This window comes from Crotalus tigris, unplaced genomic scaffold, assembly GCF_016545835.1.
Source record: "Crotalus tigris isolate CLP2741 ecotype Arizona unplaced genomic scaffold, ASM1654583v1 scf7180000017771.5222438, whole genome shotgun sequence".
In the NCBI taxonomy this organism is placed as follows: Eukaryota; Metazoa; Chordata; class Lepidosauria; order Squamata; family Viperidae; genus Crotalus; species Crotalus tigris.
In genome coordinates this window covers 3,762,598-3,783,971 of record NW_024096622.1, presented here as the reverse complement: position 1 = coordinate 3,783,971, position 21,374 = coordinate 3,762,598, and the positions used below count along the sequence as shown (strand labels likewise).

The following is a 21,374-nucleotide window of genomic DNA, read 5'->3' as shown; positions in this document are numbered from 1 at the left end:
TGTGCTATGTTTTAAATGTTTTTTTAAAGGAAAAATGCTGTTGTTTTATTTTTTAGCAAAAGATAATGAAATTTTCATCCCAAATTGACACTTCCAAGGGAATGAAGCATGCTGAGCCTAATATGAATGAGTTTAGACTTTTTTGTGCAAAACCATCCTTTCTCATTTGGGTGCTGCCAGAAGTGCATACTTCCCTATGTTTTTAATGTGCTCTTACTACGAGAATAGTGCACAAATAACATTGCTTAGAAAGGATATTGACCTAGAAGTCTATAAAATTTTACAAGAACAGATGCAGAGATAAGGATATGAAATAAAAAAGATCATTTTCAGTTGGCACTGAAGTCAATAATAGTATGCAGAAGTAGGGGGCTACATATGGAGCCAATAGTAATGGGACATGAAAATCCAGTACACTATCAACAAAAAACATAATCAGTGGTGTGTGTTTTTTTTAGTACAATCTAGTAATGGGATTTGTAGCCACCTATGGTTTGGTTAATCCCAGTCAAATTTGTGGATATCTACCAAAATATTTTGAGCTGCTGCTTTTTCTGGAGAAAGAACTAACAAAAGGCAATTACAGGGCACAATCCAGTGCTTCTCTTCCCTAAAGCACCATGATGAGAAAATCCTACTAAAACTATTTACTGTGATTAGAATGTGGACTTTTTAGACACAAAATTAAATTGCTACTACTTTTTTCCCTCTATAGAGCCAGTTTACTCTAGTAATTAAGGTACTAAGCTAGAAATTGGGAGACTCTGAGTTCTAGTCCCATCTTGGGCATGAACAGCGACTGGTTGATTTTGAGCCAGTCACTCTCTTTTAGCCCAACCCACCTTGCAAGGTTATTGTAGGGAAAATAAGAGAGGAAAGGATTATTAGGTATGTTCGCCACCTTGAGTTATTTATACAAATAATAAAGGTGGGATATAAATAAAGAAATGTTGAAAATATTTTTACATAACAAGACTGAGCAATTTTCCCCCAGGCACCATATTTGCTATCATTATTATTATTATCATCATTATCATCATCTAGCTTCTGGATGTCACATGGGATATATTAGATAATAGAATAACATCATTATGCACGAAGGGAAATATCTGTAATCTTTTTTTGTTTAACATGAAGTTTAAAGCTCAGAAATAGCTATATAAAGGCTTAATCATTTGCTTTCAAGGTTTAAATTGTCAAAAAGAAAGTGAAATAAATTGGGGTTTTGTTTTGTTTTTGCTACTGAATGTCTATATTATCTCTGTGTTCTTTAGGAACTGTAAAATGGGGGCTGTGGGGGGCTGAAGTACATCTGAAAAAAATACATAATTTTTCTGTGTCCATAGTAGCTTATTGTCTTTGTCACTCCAAATAACTTGAGGTAGAGTCAGATTCAGATCTGGTCTGCTTAGAAGGAATGCTACTTTGACTTTCTTACCTCCTGGAGCCACATTAGTCTACATAGGTATAACATGCAATGAAATCTGATAAATATCTCTAGTAACAATTTAAAAACTGAAGCCCAAATTTGATGAAATATATAAATGTATGTAGGTTAAAGAGACAACTGAAGTGAAGTCAGTCATACAATCGTACAAAGAAAGGGTTAGGAGGGACCTTGGAGATGATCTAGCACAGTGGTGGCGAACCTTTTAGAGGCTGAGTACCCAAACCGTAACCCAAAACCCATTTATCGCTGGGTGCTGGGTGGGCGTGGCCGACTGGGTGGGCATGGCCTCAGTGGTCACAGCTGACTGGGTGGGCGTGGCCACGGTGGGTGTAGCCACCTCAATGATGTTTGTGGAGAGGGATGCTTGTGGGGGCTGGGCAGGGTTGGGGGAGATCCAGGGGGTCTCTGGCAGGTGGGGCGGTGGACCGGAGGCTCGTCCTGTGTGGTGAGGCGAGGCAAGGAAGGGCGGATGAGCCAATTGCCGCGGGGCAAGGCAAGGCAGGGACTGGAGCAGCTGCTGCGTGACACCATCAGCCCCCCCCACACAGAGGCCAGCGAGCGCATGGGGCCGCCGGTGTCCGTCAGCAGCCACAGCTTCCTGCATCATGGCAGCTCCATCAGCGTGAGCGGAGACAGCCTCAGGATGGCTGGGAAGGAGCCCTCACCTGGTGCGGGTCCTATCTACAGGGTGGCTCTGATGGAGGCGACAGCTGCTAGTCTGAGCCCCTTGACTGGCCAACCACATAGAGAAGCAGGAGGCGGTGGTGGTGATCTCTGCATCACCAAGCCCGACCGGCCGCAGATCTGGAAGCAAAGCTGTGCCGACCATCCTCGTGCTGGTGGGGGCAGTGGCGGGGGAAGGTGAGCTGTGGCATACGCCCTCCCCACCCCACCCGGAGGTGCACGCAGGACAATGTGCGGCGGTGGCAAAGGTGCCCGCATGCCTGCCTGACACTATCGGCCCCCGCACACAGAGGCCAGCGAGCACATGGGGACTGACTGTGTCCATCAGCAGCCACAGCATGCTGGTTGTCCTACATAATTGTGGACTGACCACAGAGCCCCATCAGCGCGGGCAGAAATTGCTCTGGGACAGCCAGAAGGAAGCCTTTGCCTGGCCTGGGCGCATCCACTTGACAGATCTGGTGGGGACGGCTTCTGCTGCTGCTCTGACCGGTCAGCCATGATGGGAAGCAGGAGGAGGTGGAGGGGCAGTCGGAGGTCTGGAGCCGCCTCGGCGGCTCACTAGCAGCCTGACAAGGCAGCGGATTCATGCATCAACTGCCCCTTCTGCTTCCCTGCATGGCTGACCGGTCAGAGCAGCAGCAGAAGCCACCCCCATCAGATCCGCCGATGGGGCTCTGTGGCCAGTCTGCCATTATGCAGGACAACCAGCATGCTGTGGCTGCTGACAGACACCATTGGCCCCCATGCGCTTGCTGGCCTCTGTGCGTAGGGGCCGATAGTGTCAGGCAGCAGATCCAGAAGCAAAGCTCTGCCCGCCATCTTCACGCTGGCGGCGGTGGGGGAAGGCAAGATCTGGCATGCGGGCACCCTTTGCCGCTGCTGCCACATTGTCCCACGTGCGCCTCCAGGCAGGGCGGGGAGGGGAGGGAGTGTGCCACAGCTCACCTTCCCCCGCCACTGCCCCCACCAGTGCGAGGATGGTCAACACAGCTTTGCTTCCAGATCTGTGGCCGGCCAGGCTTGGCAATGCAGGGATCACCGCCGCTGCCCCCATCAGAGCCACCCTGTAGACAGGACCTGCATCAGTGAGGGGTCCTTCCTGGCCGTCCTGGGGCTGTCTCCACTCACGCCGATGGGGCTGCACTGTGGAAGGGAGATGGCAGTTCTGATTTCACTCACTCTCCCGCCAAAACTGTTCCTGTTATACGTTCCCTCACCCCACCCAGGTCTTGCAGCTGTTCCCGGACTGCGCATGCATGGAGAGGGGGAGGGGGAGGAGCCCAGCAATGCTGTGCGTGCCCACAGGGACGGCTCTGCGTGCCGCCTGTGGCACGTGTGCCATAGGTTCGGCACCACTGATCGAGTACTTCAATTTTCCTTTCAGTCTTTCTCTGTGATCAGTTCACTGAGAAACTGTTATTTTTTTATGTGTAGGTAAAGCGCACATTGTTCATAACCGGCCTTCCCAAAAATGCCAGTGCAACAACCATTGAAAATCACTTCAAGTAAGTTTTTTTTAAAAGAAAAACCTAAATTTCTTTTTTTTAATAAAAAAAAAGATTTGCAAATGTATGTTTTCTTAATTGTAATCGTTCAGTATTGAGAAATGAATACTGTAATTCTTCTATTTTCCTTGAGGATATGGGCAATAGGCAGGTGCAATCCATGGGAAGGACCAGCTTCTGTATCCTAGGCTGGATCTCTGTGACATTGGCACAGAAAATCAGAGTATTGCTCTGTACAGCTGTGTGCTTATTTTAAAAGTTTTTAGTCAGAAACAGAGTTGTACACATGGAAATAGGGAGATAATTATCTTTTTAAAACACTCCTCTCACTCCTGAGATTGCCTACCTTACTAAAAACTTTTAGTAGACTATACCACTGTATTCTGATCAGAAACCTGTGCCCTAAAATTCTCACAACTTATTTTCTATTTTTCATATAGACAGAGGGTCCAGGGTAAAGAAGATTAATCTGGCTGAATGGAAAGTATTTGATTTGCTGATATACTAATTCTCAAAGGCATTTGGGGAGATGTTCACTATGCCAGCAATTAATACTCTGGTTATAGTTCTCATATTAGCACCTCCTCCAATATCAACAAACAATAAAATCCTACATTATTTGCCAAGAACAAGCCCATTCAACTCTTGGCAGTAAAATAATATCTCATTGATCATATCATGTTCTGACTCCACCCCCTGTCGGAGCACATCTAGGAAACATGCCCAATATAATCTTTGTTAGGAAGATCTTCCATGGGACACCTAGACACAAAGAAGGCTTTGATATTGTATATTGAATATTTTGGAACAAATTTTACTAAATATGAATTTCTTCCATTATTATCAGTGGGATCAACATTTGGTATTCCTTGTTGTTACAAATAGAATTAGTAATTAAAATGTCCTCTGGAACTTGTTATAAGTTTTTTTCTCTATCTAATTTGGAATGAAAATCAAGTTGCCCAGCTATACTGATGTTAGTTTAGATATATCTATGATTGGAATTAAGAATAAAATGCTTATGATATGAAGGGAGGCAAGAAAGGTAAATTATGGAAGCAAGCTTTTCCTCTTTTGTAAGTTTGATGAAGGTATGAAAGGGGCAGAGTTCGTGTCTGATGTTGCTTTCATCATTTTGATAAAAATTTTCAGTTTTGCAGGTGATTCTGACCTGTAGTCTTTTCTGCAAGTTTTATGCTTTTCTCTAGATGTCTATTGGTTGAGGTCTTAGGCCACTTTCTTTCTCTTCTTTATGTTCAGATCTTCCCTTTAAGATTTAAACTTTGAGGGGATGTGTTAAATAAATCCAGTCTGTTCCAGGGAAAGAAAGATTCAACTTGACTGAGCCTATATGTTGGTGGGAGAGAGAGAGACTAACCTAAGAGCTTTAGAATGCTTTCCAAAGAGGACTGAAAACAAGAATTCATTAAAAAGGCCCTTTTTACCTCAAAATTATTTTTTTTAAAGAAATTAGCTTAAAGAGCTGAGTATTTGTATTTGCTTCAAAATTGGTTAACATTATACATGTTCTGTCTGATATCTCAGTATCTATTATATTGAGGCAGCCATGGATAATCAAATCATTTAAAGAAAAACTATATCCACATTTTTGGAACTGGACAAGATTAATCATTCTTCAGGTACCTCAGATGCAGTCTGAGAAAAGCAATTTTGTAACATAAGGAAAGGTGTGAGATGCTATATATTGACATAAATCTATGTCAAGCAATTTATTTAGTTGAGAAATAACAAGAGTTAATAATATAAGCAGAGAAAATGTTTCCAGTGCTTGAGTAACATCAGTGGACAATATACATAACATTTGAGAAGATGGTTTTATGCTACAATGAAAATGATTCTATGCTCTTGTTCTGGGCTGGCAACAATATTGTTTAAAATTGTTTTATAATTTTCATGTGGCCAGGATATTCAGGTATAATAATTATTGATGTATAGATATGGTTTCTGTAAGGAAAGATATAATTCTCGGTGTTACAACTATGCAATAATAAAAGTGATGAACCAAGCCTTCCTTTTTCAATTTTGGAAATGAATTTGATAAAATTTGAATTAATTCCACAACTTTTCCTTAACCTATGGAATTGCAATTACCATAATTCACAATGGGCACTAGGTTTGACTGGACTGATTGGAAATTTTGGGAAATATAGTACAATGCAGATGGAAGACACTGGGCTGAAAAATGCTGACCTAGGAAATCAATCCTCAAGTCTCATCCTTAGTAATATACTCCACAGTACAATTAGAACCACTGCAGTTTCTGAAGTGCACTGTCTTCCCATTTACTATTTCTGCCATCAGGTTAGTTTTCACAGAGCTGGCAGAGGTAGCAGATAACAGTAAATCTGTTCTGAAATATGTCAGATTTGGTCCTGTTCAAAATGGATTTGGGGCCAAACCACTTGATTTTGTACTATAAGCATATTATTTTGAAACTTTGCTTATATCTGTGATAACTTTATTTTTTTCCTTTTGCAGAGAGGCCTATCCAACTTGCATTGTGCAGGAGGTGCAGTTATGTTATGATGTAGCCAAACTCACATACCTGTCTGATGAAAGGTACCTATATTGTGGAGAAAGCATCTTTAAGTTTAAGTTTAAAATACAATATGTTAAGTGAGGGGTCCTTGGTGCTCTCTGAACTTGCTTGTTTTCTTGCAGACGTTTCATTACTGAAACTAGGTAACCTCATCAGTGCTACTGATGTTAGAACTGATGATGTTACCTAGTTTGGGTAATGAAACGTCTGCAAGAAAACAAGCAGGCTCAGAGGGCCCCTCATGTCAACCCCGTACTACAAATATTCTCCTTTATTAGTATGTTAACTACAGTATGCTTTCTGTGCCATTGTCATAAATACTGGTTGTCTGTCACCAGACTTGTAGCATCAGACCCGAGTTGTAAAACTTATTAAATACTATATATGTGCAAATACTCTATAGAGAACACATTGGGAGGACGTCATAGTAATGTTCACAATAGAAGTATTTCATTTGTTTAATGTCTGATTCTCTCAGTGAAATAATTCATACATTTTCTTTTGAATGACTCTGGTTCTAATGGAGTGTATCTATTGTGGAAGCTGCATTGTGTGTACTGAATTTATTTAGATACAAGATGGCCTGGTGCATTAAATCCAGTGCTGTTTTAAACAAGAGTCTAAGATCGTATTTTAACTTATGGTTTGATTATTTTGAATCCTAATTTTTGAAGAGAATTGCTTTCATTGGTGTCCTGTAAAAGACCCTGTTTACGACCCAAAATGTTTAAGCATGCTTTATAATATTAAAAATGATCTATTCTTAATAATTTCTAATACGATAAAAGTGTACATCCTTTCAAAAACCATTATGGTACTATAAGGACTTTGAAGGGTTTTCTTCCTAATTAGGTTCCTCTAGTTAACAGAATTGACTGCAAAGCTTAAAAGTGAATCTTATATAAATAGTATCTATATGATTATATGTATAATTAAAGAAATAGAAATATTTGGAATACCTATTATATGTGTTACCCACTTAAGTATATTGTCTATCATGTGAATATTATTTGTGAAAATGAGTACATATTTTAGATATACACTTCATTTTAATAACAAATTCCTTGCCATATCACATTTATGTATGTGTTTATACCAGAAAAAAGGCAGAGAAGAATGTGGCTTATTATACCCAACTGTTTGAGCAGAGTGGTAAAAGATATCGCATAAATACAAAGCCATGTGGTCAGTTCTTTTGCTGTAACACCAGAGCATGTGAAAGGGTAAGAAGCTGTTGTGTTTCTTAGTTAAAATGTTAAATCATTAGGTAAGGTTTAATGTTTAAAATGTTTAAAATTAGGTAAGGTTTGCCATACTTGCTTTTTAGGAAAAGACTAACAAGAATTTAAAACAGAACTGCTTTTTTAAGTTCATTCTCCCTAGCAATTATTGAATCAGATGCAGGGTCAAGTGACTTATATTCCCTAATGCTTGTCAGAGTTTATTTTTTCTAAATACACTTAGATGGTAACTTTTTTTAGACGTTTGATTTATTATTATTGAAATAACTGAGCATGAAACTACTAATCAACTAGGGAAGGAAAATAAAAAGAAACAAGTGGAACAGTGAAATAGGATTTTATATATAAACACTTGAATATTAAAAGGTAACAGCACTCTGCTTTTCAAAAGGAAGATGCTATAGATTACTATACTGGAGTTACCCAAAAATGTATAGAAGAATACGTGAAAGAAGAGGAGCTAATTCATGATAAGCCATTGGGAATGGCTTTTGTAACATTCCAGAGGATAACTATGGCCTCTCTGTGAGTGTGTATTTTTTAAATTTATTATTACTGTTAATTATTTTAAATGAAATGAAACATCAGTCTATCCCTACTATTACCTCCAATCCAAAGTAGTTCTATTAAATCCTATTTGAAGGCAATGCAAAGAAATCCCGGTGATGGTCCCGGTGATCAGCCCAGATTGGATCCCGCAACATAGAAATCCTATTAAAAGGCATCTCTGTAGTGTATATCATTGATTAGTAAAATGGATTTCTTGATTGGGCTACATTGCTTTGAATAATAGATCAATCATTACATCTTTCAGATAGTAATATTGTAAACATTTTCTTATAATATACTTTATTTGTGTGTCTTTGACTTACAACAAACCAACAAAAGTGTTTTATGACCAAACAGCACTTCTGGCTGTCATAAAATGTCTCACTGTCTCCTTCCCTCCCTGGTGATATGACCACATTTTGTGTGCTTGACAGCTGATTCACATTTATAATTGGTTGCAGCATCCCACAATCACATCATCAAATTTACAATATTTTTTGCTGGCTTTCAGCAAAAAAACATTTGGGGGAATGGATTTGGACTTCTGACCGCTTGATTCACTTAATGTCTGCTGTAAAAACAGTCATAAAATTGAGGACAACTTGTATGTACAGTCTATAAAAATATTGATTTATGCTGAGTCAACCACAAAAGCTAAAATGCTTAATTTTATTGTAGCATTCTTAAAGATTTCAATGCCTGTAAATGTCAAGGTTTTAAGTGCAAAGGAGAACCTCAACCATCAGCCTATAGCAAAGATCTTCAGATTTCCAAATGGAATATTAAATACGCTACATATCCTCAGGATGTTTGTTGGTAATATATTTTATTTTCCCCTCTTATTTCATGTGCAAAAGAAATGAAATTTGATGCCATTGTTTTTTCCAGAAGATGAATGAAATTTATCTTAGCTATTGTCTATATTATTGTCAGATTATTTAATTCTGAAGCTACAAATTGATAGAGCATCTTGAAAATACAATCTCAAAATCATTACATTGATGTCCAGAGTAAAAATATAAACTAATTTAGTGCATAGTTTTATAAATGGTTTAAGGTACAGTGTTGCTTAAAATATTGAAAATTCAAAAGATTCACAAACTTTTAAGCACCACTGTATTTTGCAGGACTTCTATATTCTGCTTCACCAATACACATGTCTTAACAGTCAAGACTGAGCATTCAAATCCTTATTTTAAACTAACGTGAAAGAAATCTAGCCAATTTTTATTTATGAGTCTAGATGAACTTTTTGTTTCTCATTTTGAACAAGCTCTGTTCCAGAGATAGAGGAATTTTTATCAGAGCTCTGTCACCTCTTGGTAAAAATTACTGCAATGGGGGCCTTGCTGGATTCTTCTGTAAAGGCAAACAAATGCTACATTGCAAAGAAACAATGTGTATATGGGGGAGGGGAGGTAGATTATTAGTTTGCATAAACAATCCCTTTGCCCATTTAATCTCCAGGTTTACCTTTCTCATTTTTACATCTTTTTATTTTAAACAAAACAGGCCATATTCTTAATACCAGTTTGGAAAATAAGCAATGTTAACTGCTGTCCTCTCTATTTTTTCTTGACAGGAATAATCTCTCAACTCAAGGACGGAATTGGTGGGGTAGATGGCTTTTTATCAATTTACTCCTTTTTGTGGGCCTCTTTTTCTTGACAACCCCTTCTATCATTATTTCAACAATGGACAAGTTCTATGTAACCAAACCTATTCAATATCTTAATGTAAGTAATGCACTATATCTGATTTTAATCATCTCTGCTTCTTTATGCACTCATAAAAGATTTAGCTCTGAGATTAAACTTAAATATCATTTTAATTTATGTAAGGCAAAGGAAAATTAGATAAGGTGAAATACAATCACATTTAATAAACACTGACAGATATTTCTCAAATATAGGCAAGCAAACCTTACCATATAAGTCCCGTCCTATATTTGTGTTCCCTGGTAACCTTCTGCCATGTTGAGATAGGAAACACAAAATTATATCCTCAGTAAATCTAACATCAATTAAAATTCTGCCTTGCCAAGGAGATAATCCCAGCACCTTTCACTTTGCATCATGCCAATCTAAGCCCTTAGACACTTCAAGAATTTGTCATGTCAGTTCCTTGCCACCAAAAGTTGTTCATCTTGTTTTAAATGATCTTGTTTGGAAGTGGTAATTACCAAGTATTTTCTTTTTGAATTGTCATCTTTGTTTTTGGATTAAGCTGCTAAGAGATTTTGATCTCTTTCCAAATCCTACCTGTTATCATTATTGTTTTTATAAGACCAATTTTATTTCAGTGGTTGTTAAGCTGATATAATAAACATATTTAGCTTGGTTGCATTCAAGGTAGTTCTACAGAACTGGTTATATTTCTCTCGATTCTTTCCTCAGAATCCTGTTATTAGCCAATTCTTCCCAACACTCCTTTTGTGGTCCTTTACAGCTTTGCTACCAACAATCGTCTATTATTCAACAGTGTTTGAATCACACTGGACAACGTAAGAATATCTTTCTTTTGGCTCATCAAATTACATTGGAGGATTTAAGAGACAGGAAAGGCAAGGGAGAATATTCAGAATTTGTAATAATGTCTATTTTTCCCACATTTTTTTCTGTACACTTCTGATTTTATCTTTACATAAACTACAAAATAATAGTTATATCAATTATTAATGTCTGTTCACATAATGTAAAGTCCCAGCTGCCGTTTCTTTAGCTTGTGTTGGCCTTTATATGTATTGAGTTCTTCCCTAGGATATCGTAATGTATCAGCATAGTATATGTCAGATCCAAGCAGTGTGGTCTTTTGCAATTGACAGAATTATTATAATTATTTGTTTATTTATGGTCCAAGAGCAAGTCACAAATTTAAAACACAGCACACTATTAATATATAAATACATAACAATACATACATATACAGATAGCCCTTGATTTATAACTGGTTGCTTAGCGACCAGTTTCAAATTTTGGGTGCTCAGTAACCAGCCCACATTTATGGCCATTTTCAGCACCCTGCAGTCATGTGACCATGATTTACAATGTTTTCACTAGAAACCAGTTTTTACTTGTCCGGCCTGGTCACATGATGCCTCACTGTAAAGTAATTGTGGGCTCAATTATGGTCATAACTTGAGGACTACCTGTATATACTTGCTTTAGGCATAGAAAAACCCTAGTGGAATTTAAGCAAAGGATAATGAGACTGAGCCAAGCTTTCTTATCTTTTACAGCAGTGGTTCTCAACCTGTGGGTTGGGACCCCATTTGGGGTCGAACGACCATTTCACGGGGGTCGCCAAACAATGCAGTCCGCCATTTTTTTTTCCCCTTTTCCTTAGCTGTGCTACTCCCTTTTATTCTATTGGCTTTTGAAAGCCAATAGAATAGACTCTCTTGAATAGAGTCTAATTCTATTGGCTTTCAAAAGCCAATAGGAATTGTCCAGGCTGCCCTGCTGAGCCCGCCAAAAGTCCCATTCTGCAAATGATGCTGCACCAGTTGAGTAGTCCTCGACTTACGACAGGTTGAGTAGTCCTCGACTTACGACCGGTTGGGGGTCGTGGCATTAAAAAGGTTGAGAACCACTGTTTTACAGCCATGTTGTTCACAATTACATACATACATACATACATACATACATACATACATACATACTCAAACTTAGAGGTTGTGTCTGTTTCATACATCCTTTTAAAATGCCCACTGTAGTTGCACTGATAATCAGAGCTAATATACCCACTCTTCAATCTGACTCTGTTCATCATGAAAAGATTGAGGTTTTCTTACTAAATGATCAATATCCAGGTGTTTTGAAGGCAATAAATTGTTTATTTATTTATTTATTTATTTTATTTATAGCTGTAGCTTATAGAAACTGCTAAACACCTTCAATGAATTGTTAATTCTATAGGTTTTTCCCCCCTTTTATATATATTGTTATGCTTGTTTGGCTATATGCATCATATTTTTACGGTTGCTCATCTCACAAAATGTATTTCATGTCCTGGCTTCAGAGAGGGGAAAAATAACCATGCAATTGGCAAGCAAAATGTAGATGTGATGCAGGTGTTTGGGGGCAAAACCTGCAGAGGCGCTGTGTAGGAATACACACACACTGTGGAAGGAGTGAAGTATTTAGGAGCAATACATTTCCAGTGAGGTTTGTAAAAACATCAGGAAAACTTGCCTGGAGAGATGGCAACAGAAGGACATTGGGAGGCAACAGAGGAAGAGTTGGGGAAGCAAAAGATAGGGTGTGTATGTGCATGATGGCTTAGCAGAGGCTGAGGAGAAGGCATAATCTGAATCAGACCATCCATAATCAAATACCACGCAGTAGTTTGATAAGTACAAAGGGATGAACAAGAGACTTGATCAGGAATACATCAAAATCAAAACGAAGTAGGAATCAAGAGCAGGAATTCATGAAGCACAAAGCCAGATGACAAAGTGCTCCCAGCAAAGGAAAGTAGTCTTTGTGCAGCTTAAATCCTGTGCAGTAGTGGATCAATCTCAACAACTCACCATTGCCTTGAGATCTCCAGGTCAGTTGACACATCCACATTTTAAGGGACTTATGGAAAGTTAACAGTTGGTGAGGGCCAACCTCACCTTGTGGGGGATGATATTTCACAGGGTGGACGCCACAGCAGAAAAGACCTATATCCTGGGTTATACTAGATGCAACTTCTCAGAAGATAGAACTTGCAACATACTTCTTCTGCCAAATCTGATGGGATTGGCAGATGTAATCAGGAACAAGTGATTCCTCAGATAATCTGGCCCCATGTCTTGAAGGGTTTGTCAAAGGGCTAAAGTCAAAACCAGCACCTTGAATTGGATCTGGAAGTAAACTCTGAACCAATGCAGCTCACAGAGCTGAGGTGTGATATACGTTGTTCTAGGACCACACATAAGTGTCTGTGCTGCTACATTCTGACCGACTGAAGCTTTTAGGTGCTTCTCAAGGGCAGCCTCATGTACAGTGCTTTATAGATCTAAATAGGAGGGTACCAGGGTGTGAGTGACAATGAGCGGAGCCTTCCTATCCAGGAGATGTGCTCTATTTTGTGACTTGGTCTTGGATCATAAATAAAGAGATTATTTTTATACTTAGCATGTTGCTATTTCACTGAAAACAGTCAACTAAATGAATGAGCAAATAATATTCAGTATATAGCATCTCAGATCCAGTTCAGTATTTGACTTATGGATGCTTGCACTAAAGGATTTTTTTTTTTAGGTAGAGCTGATAGAAACCAGTATAAAAACAGCACTGTATGTAGCAAATACCACCAACTCCAGAGAAATCCAAAATCAATTTATTTCCAAATTTTAATTTTAAGCATTTCCATTTGTAACTATCAAATCTAATAATGTTTGACAACTATTGATCAATCATTTTCTTCTTTTTTTAATAGGTCTGATGAAAACAGAATAATGATGCACAAGATTTATTCATTTTTGATCTTCATGGTACTAATATTACCTTCGCTTGGTTTGACTAGGTAAAAGCTATCTTAAATTCTAGCTTTCTGAGTATGAGAGGATTTCTTTTATTTTAATGTTTTTTAAAAATATGCAGCCTTTAAATATCTGAAACAATCTTTGCCATGCCAAAGAAATAATTTCTTTTTCTTCCTAATTATTTTTTCCTCCATTTTTTATGTCCACTTTGCAGTACAAAATTTTCATAAACTATGTAGGAATAATCAGCAGCTTTCTACATTTAAGTGTTTGAGAGGTAGAATTCTTTTCATTTGTTTACCTTATACACATTTTGGTCTATGTCTATTGTTTTTATATCTATGTTTTCTGGATGGCTGAAATCCAGAATTGCCCACAGGGTTGCCTTTTTGTTCTACAGCTTTCCCACACCTTAGAAATCTTCTCTGGGAGAAATATAGTGAGTGGGCAAATTCATTCATAAACATTTAGGTTCTGTTTACGGAACTATAGCAACATAACCATCTGACATTTCATCTAATATTTTTTTTTCCCTCTTTTCCAGGGATACAGATATAGGGACAGGGGAATCATTTCTAAACACTCATGGCATTTCAAAAGTCGCTGTTAGTTCTGATGCAGTGAGCCTTCAGCCCTAATTGATTTTTTTGCCATGTCCATCTTGGGGAGGGAAGTGGGTTGGTCTGCCGTTATTTTTACTTTTTACACCATCTGAATAATTTCACCAAGAGCAGAATTTCATTGGATTTTATCCAAAACCCTTTCCTATTTTTATTTTATTTTAAAATTAAAGACATTTTAATTTATTTTCATTGACTGAAAAATTCAAATCAAACACGATACAGGTAGTTCTCTGTTGTAAAGCACAATTATTACATGGTTGTGTTGCTTAGTGATAGCAGTTTTGGCAGTCCCAATTGCTGCTGTTAACCATCATGAGTGGTTGTCATATGCTCATCACTTGCAACTTCTTGCTGGTTTTCCCAATGACTTTACTTATTGGAAATCAACAAAGGTTGCAAATAGTGACCAAAGAATATTGTGATGGCTGAAATTCTGAGGACCAGTAAGTACCACTCATTCAGTGCTGTCAGATGTTTGAATAACGGCTGAATGAATGGTTGTTAAACATGGACCATCTGTAGCTTGGGTTTTTTTTATAACTTTTATGCTTTCATAATAAGTGTGGTGATAGTAACATATGACAATGAAATTATATGCAAGACAATTAAAACTATTACATTTGTTGTACTTAATTTTTCTCTTCTATTTGATGTTGTAATAAATTGAAGAAATTAACACCAAATATTTCTTTCAGTCTGGATTTCTTCTTTCGCTGGGTATTTGATAACGCATCTGAATCTAAAATTAGATTAGAGTAAGTATCTAAAAATAAGCTTTCATCCTTTTGCTAACTGGCCCAGAATATGCACGTGTCTTTAACTACTATTTTACTTATTAATCATAAATTGGAACCACCTAGTGGGAAGCCACAGATTCTTATGTGATGATTTGTTTGTCTTGGGAAATGATTTTGAATAAGTAGGAAACATTGCTCTTTGTGTCTTCAGAAGCACTGTTCCCCAAAAGCGTGTGACCTAAAATTATTCCATTGAAAAGGGAGGCATTGTGAAGTCAAAGAGCTGTATAAGCCCTGTATGGCTTTTATGCAATATAAGAAAGACTGTTATAGCTTTCTAAAAATTAAAATACCTCTTAAACATATCCTAAAACCCCGGAAAAGCTGGAGGAATCCACGTTTATACGTTGTCTCTTCTACTTAGAAACATTGTTCCAGTCACTGCAGCCTTTCTGTTTTAGTGCAGCCCTTGGCTCCAAAAACATCACTCACAGCAATCTATCAGAGATGTTCAAAGCTCAAGCACTGAAGTCTTCACAAGGGATTTATGTTTGAGAAAAATCATGGTATGACTTTGGGCTGATCATTCTGCCTCAACCAAGTCTATCTCAGCCTGTGGGGAAAATTGGAGAAAGGGCTGCTATGTGAATGAGACATCAGTGTAATTAAACAATAGATTTTATTTTGGGGAAATGTTGTATCTCCTTTTCTATGATGTTCACCCTTAACTGATATCTTTTAGAATATATTTCATGAGAGCTACTGACTCCTCAGAATAAGTCAGGGCAACTTTTTTGAGGAGGCATGAGTGGGAAGGAGAAAAATAGTTAGATTAAGCCTTACAAAAGCAAAACAGATACTTTAAGCCTCTGCAAATCTCATTCACAGCAGAAAAGCAAAGTATATCCCCCAGATTGAAAAAAATGCTTTGTTTTTCCCAAGTTTGTCTCAGAACTTCCTTTGTCCTCAAGAGTAATTTGCAGTATTTTTAAAGTTCATCAGTTTTTTGTATTTTAAAATTCTTCCAGTTGTCTTAAAATAAAAGAGTATATGGCAAAACCGTGGGCATATGAACATCTAAGTCGATACCGATCCCTGTTTTCACTGCTTCCATTCAAGACAGATGTCCAAGAGAGAAAGAAAATGCTCACTGTTCACCATGGTATCCAGATGGGTGAAATGAGATTGCATGCCTATTTTTTCATTGCAGATGTGTATTTTTGCCTGATCAGGGAGCTTTCTTTGTGAACTATGTAATTGCATCAGCTTTTATTGGCAATGGAACACAACTGTTGCGTTTCCCAGGCCTTATTATGTACACCATTCGCATGATGATGGCCAAATCTTCTGCTGAGAGAAGAAATGTTAAGCAGGTATCAAATCTTTCTATCATATAATACATGTTATATTTAATTCTTCCATTGGAGTGTTTTACATCTCTGCCCATTGGTTGCTGCCCTTCATTCTGAGACTCTTTGGCCTCTTATTAGTGCATGAAACATCACTACTTATCATGAAAGTTTCTTACCTTTGCTGAATAGAAGGTATCCTTTATTGAATTTGTTCTTTCCACTTAAATCAGAAGACAGAGCTTTATATATAGTTATGGCAGGATGCATTAGTTCGCAAAAGTAGGCCTGAAACTCAACATTAAGAAAACCAAAATCATGGCATCCGGCCCTCTCAATTCTTGGCAAATAGATGGGGAAGAAATTGAGGTAGTGACAGATTTTATTTTTCTGGGCTCCAAGATCATCTCAGATGGGGACTGCAGCCAAGAAATTAAAAGACGCTTGCTCCTGGGGAGGAAAGCTATGGCAAATCTAGAGAGCATACTAAAAAGCAGAGACATCACCCTGCCAACAAAAGGGCATATAGTCCAGACCATGGTTTTCCCAGTTGCAATATATGGCTGTGAAAGTTGGACCATAAGAAAGGCTGAGCGCCAAAGAATTGAGGTCTTTGAACTATGGTGCTGGAGAAGACTCCTGTGAGTCCCTTGGACTGCAAGGCGTTCAAACCGGTCAGTCCTAGAAGAGATCAACCCCGACTGCTCTTTAGAAGGCCAGATCCTGAAGTTGAAACTCAAATACTTTGGCCACCTAATGATAAGGAAGGACTCACTGGAGAAGGGCCTAATGCTGGGAAAGATTGAGGGCAATAGAAGAAGGGGACGACAGAGAATGAGATGGCTGGATGGAGTCACTGAAGCAGTAGGTGTGAACTTAAATGGACTCCAGAAGATGGTAGAGGACAGGAAGACTTGGAGGAACGTTGTCTATGGGGTTGTGATGGGTCGGACACGACTTCGCAATTAACAACAAAAATGTCACCTAAAGACAGAAAAATGAATGTCAACAACAGTAACCTACTCAGAGAAATAACATATAATGATATATATTCCTCTGCCTTCCATACCATAAGCAAAACTTAGCTCAAGGACGGTTGGATGCCAACCATCCACTGTAGAAAGGAAATTGTATGATAAATACTAACATTTCACTTTCCTCTAATGGTGGAGGTTACCCTTCACAGCAAGCAAACCAGACTGGTCTCCATATTTACCATGGGAGAGGAACATGCTGAATGTGACATGCAGCTAGAAGGAAGGAACCATCCCTTTAGACATCTTCCCACAGAAAAAGGCTTGAGCTAAAGCAAAAGTAACTAATTGTACAGAAAAATTAAGAAATATACAGACAATATGGCCATCCTGAATATCACCTCTCAATGACATATTGCTGTCCTGACAGAATGGTCTGATTAGCCATCTTCTTAGAATCAGCAGTGGCCATGTGTGGAATAGTAGCCCACTGAGATTCATATGCCAAAGATAAGTAATTTACCTGGAAATAGGGAGTATGTCTGAGCCTATCCACTGTATTATTGTCAAATTTTACAGTGAAGGGTTCCAGATGCTATGTGCCATTTTCTTGGATGATGAGCTTCTTAGCCGTTACCTGCAGAATGTTTAATTGGTTCTTCAAGAGCCTCAAGCGTATAGCTGGAGTATAGCCACCATCAAAGAGATATCTTTACCACCATTGGGGTTTTCCTGAGCAATGATGGCCTAATAAATTTAGGAAATGAGGGAGTCAGTCTTTGCCCATGAAATGGTATCTGTGCAAGCAATGTTTAGTCCTTAAAGTCTGGGAATATTACAATGTGTACAAAATTTTCCCATATAAGAGATTGAAATTTTCATTACCAGCCCAGATTTTTGTGTATAATTATATAGGTGAATTGATTGTTTCTGGTGTTGTTATATATCTACAAAAATCAGTGTCCTTAGAAATTTATGTGAATTATTTTCATGTTTAATGTATTTTGATTTCCTTGTAGCAACAAGCTTATCAATTTGAATTTGGAGCAATGTATGCTGGGATGTTATGTGTATTCACGGTCATCATGGCATACAGTATTACATGTCCTATTATTGTCCCATTTGGTAAGTTGATAAATGAGTTGGGATTGTATTTTGGGGTAGACTGAAGTGCCAGATACTTGGCTTGGGATTAACATTGAAATGAATGCATAAGTTAGTTAATACTTGTATGCTTTTGTTTTTGATGAAGTGAATATTTCATTGCATAGATGCTTAAAAAAGCTGTTTAGTCTAAGTTAGTAGGAAGCCTTGAAAAAAACAAAAAGAGTTATAGGGCATCAAATCTATATAAGAGAAATTGAATGAGTCACCTGCTTACTAATATCTATGAATCTGAAGCCATATCTAGTAGTTCCATTGATAGAAAAAGTGTCAATTATCATTTTACATTTAACATTTATGTTTTAAGTGATCTGAAAAAAGTTGGGGGTTTTAAATATTCAACAATAACATTTGGTGGTGCAGTGTTAGAATTCAGTATTGCAGGCAATCTGCCCAGAACCTGGAGTTCGATTTTGACAGGGCTCGAGGTTGAGTCAGTCTTTCTTCCTTCCAGGGTCAGTAAAATGAGCACCCAGATTGTTGGGGGCAATATGTTGACTCTGTAAACTGTGTCCAGAGAGTGCTATAAAGCACTTTGGGGCGGTATGTAAGTCTAAGCGCTATTGCTTTTGCTATTGCTATATATCCAGTTGTGTTCTCCTGCTGATGTTTTTTTTCTCCTTCATGCATGCCTCCATCTTCTGTAAATCTGGGTACATAAGAATGTGAGGTAGAAATCTACTGAAGTAATATTGGGCATAGACTAAAAAAAGCAAGCCAGGATTTTAAAGAAAGAATCTAGATTGTTCATTTCACATTTCTGAAAAAAAAAATTAAATAGCATTACAGCATATTACAGTAATGGTGAGCCTATGACATGCGTGTCAAAAGTCTCATGCCACAACTTTTTGGGTGACATGCCAGTGTTTATCAACATCCAACAACAGCTATTCTAGACATCGTACCCCGTTCTTGTGTTGTTTTTAAAGGCTCTAGAGACTGCGCAATTTCCAGAGGCCACAGAAGAGCACACCCGATTTTCACATAGCTTCTGCAGTCAACAAAAATTGATTTTTGGAGGCTGCTGAGACCATGTGAGAATGGGGACCTACAAGAAGTCATGCAACCTCCAGAGCCTCCAAAAATAGTGCAGGAACAGGGCATGCTTTTGCACAATTTTCAAAGGCTGCAGAGGCCACACAAAATTGAGCTGTGCTCTCACATGGCTTTTGGAAGCCACACAAGGAGGCTGTGCTCTTGCACAGCTTCTGAAGCCTCCAAAAATTGCTTGAGAATTGGATGTGCTTTTGTGAGGTTTGGGGGAGGCTGCGGAAGCCACAGAAAAATATTCCTTGAAGCTGCTTCAAGAACGAAGGCCTGTGTGAGCCTGAGCTGCCTTGCGTAGGCCACAGGGGCCTGTCAACAGAAAGAGAACTTCACCTGAATGTAAGTGGCGCACAGCAGATTCTAAGAATCACATACATGATTGGAGAGTAATTTTTAAAATTAATATGTAAAGAATTGCTTCCCTTTTGTTCAAGGGTAGGGAAGTGACACACCAGCAGAGTCAACTTAGCCATTTTCTGAATTTTTCACATACCAAGCCCAAAAAATTCACCATCACTGGCCTATTTAAAGAAATAGCATTTTAAAAAAGAAATTGAAGATATCTTGTAGATTTTAGATAATAACTGTAATGTAAGTACAGATGTCTGTTATGGCTACTGCTTATAATTAGAAAATAAATCCAGAAACCACACTTTGTGTGTTTTTCCTACCTTGTTTCCCCTCCCCCCCCCCAAGAACACAGGCTTTGGAAGGCAAAAAATGCCTTTTTTAAGTGCTAATAAATTGAATTTGCCTTTTTATACCTTTAGTGTATTATATTCGTGCACTCATCTTTCATACCCATACTCAGAACATCTCAACAGCATGCCATAGATAATGGGAACATATATCCAAAAGCTGTCTGTAATGCTTGTGTAGGTAGTGGGGAAAGATACCCATGGTGTCAGTTTTTTGCATTAGTTGTTAAATTACCGTTCAACATTGTGGACTATTTATGTGCAATATATTGAGTTTTAAATAGTAATATGTGTTAAGAAAACAAGACAATGTTATAACCATTAATTATACCTTTATATTTTTGAGACTTATTTTGTCACTGGGAGTGAAAGTTGATTTGAGGGAATCTTTTGGATGTTGATAGAAATTTTTGCTAAACTTTTTAATAGTCCTTCTTAGTAATTCTGTCGTATTTTTCTTATTTTCAGGGTTAATTTATCTATTGCTGAAACATACAGTTGATCGCTACAACCTCTATTATGCATACCTTCCTACTAAACTAGAGAAGCAGATTCATATTGCAGCCGTGAGTCAGGCATTAGCAGCTCCCATCCTCTGCCTTTTCTGGCTGTTTTTCTTCTCATTTTTAAGATTAGGTAAATATCTGTGGTCCTTGAAAAAGAATGCAGACATTGCAGCAGATAAATATGTTTCATTGTTTATCATGGGTGTTCTGTGAATCCGTTGATATGCATTTGGATAAGAGAACAATACCATAAAATGTAAAGATTCAGGAGTAACCAAAGGGCTGGTCTTTTGTTTCTGTGGTCCTTGAAGTCAATGCAGGAGCAAGTCCATGTAGGTTTTCTGGCAACATTTTTTCGGAAATGGCTTGCCAATACCTTCTGCATAGAGGTAGCACAAGATAGAGATGGGTGAGCAACTCTTTGAGTGTATGTTCTCCATTTTTGCCTTTTATTGTAGTAGTTTTACTCTCCATTTCTAATTTTTAAATTATTTTTTTAAACTGTACTGTCTGAGAAGTCACCTATCTGGTCCAACCATAACTTAATACTTTTTAATCTGGGATTTAAGAATGGGGAAAAGGAAAAAGAGACAGCGTATCTCCACTTCAACACAGATTTCAACCAAGCCTCTGAAGCAGCAGAAAATGAATGAATACACAATAAATAAGTGGACAACTTCAGTGAGTTAAAAAGGTTACAAAAAGGGCACCTGAGGCCTGCCTGCTAATTATAGGCCTATCACCTCTTAAGTATAGTAAGTTAGCTCTGTGCTAGACATTTATACAACAAACTAATCAATTGGATTGACTT

The 21,374-nt window shown here is 38.1% G+C and overlaps 1 protein-coding gene across 3 annotated transcripts in view; it reads left to right on the top strand.

The window, feature by feature from the left end:
• The window catches only part of TMEM63A (transmembrane protein 63A), a 43,019-nt gene that overhangs the window by 14,885 nt on the left and 6,760 nt on the right, over positions 1-21,374 (top strand). For all 3 annotated transcript variants that reach the window (XM_039341714.1, XM_039341717.1, XM_039341715.1), the window contains 12 exons: positions 3,572-3,642; positions 6,142-6,222; positions 7,302-7,425; positions 7,835-7,968; positions 8,671-8,808; positions 9,575-9,728; positions 10,389-10,495; positions 13,420-13,506; positions 14,784-14,843; positions 16,036-16,198; positions 18,168-18,273; positions 20,526-20,693. In XM_039341714.1, coding sequence (XP_039197648.1) covers positions 3,572-3,642; positions 6,142-6,222; positions 7,302-7,425; positions 7,835-7,968; positions 8,671-8,808; positions 9,575-9,728; positions 10,389-10,495; positions 13,420-13,506; positions 14,784-14,843; positions 16,036-16,198; positions 18,168-18,273; positions 20,526-20,693 — 1,393 coding nt within the window. The remainder of the gene's footprint in view (positions 1-3,571; positions 3,643-6,141; positions 6,223-7,301; positions 7,426-7,834; positions 7,969-8,670; positions 8,809-9,574; positions 9,729-10,388; positions 10,496-13,419; positions 13,507-14,783; positions 14,844-16,035; positions 16,199-18,167; positions 18,274-20,525; positions 20,694-21,374) is intronic.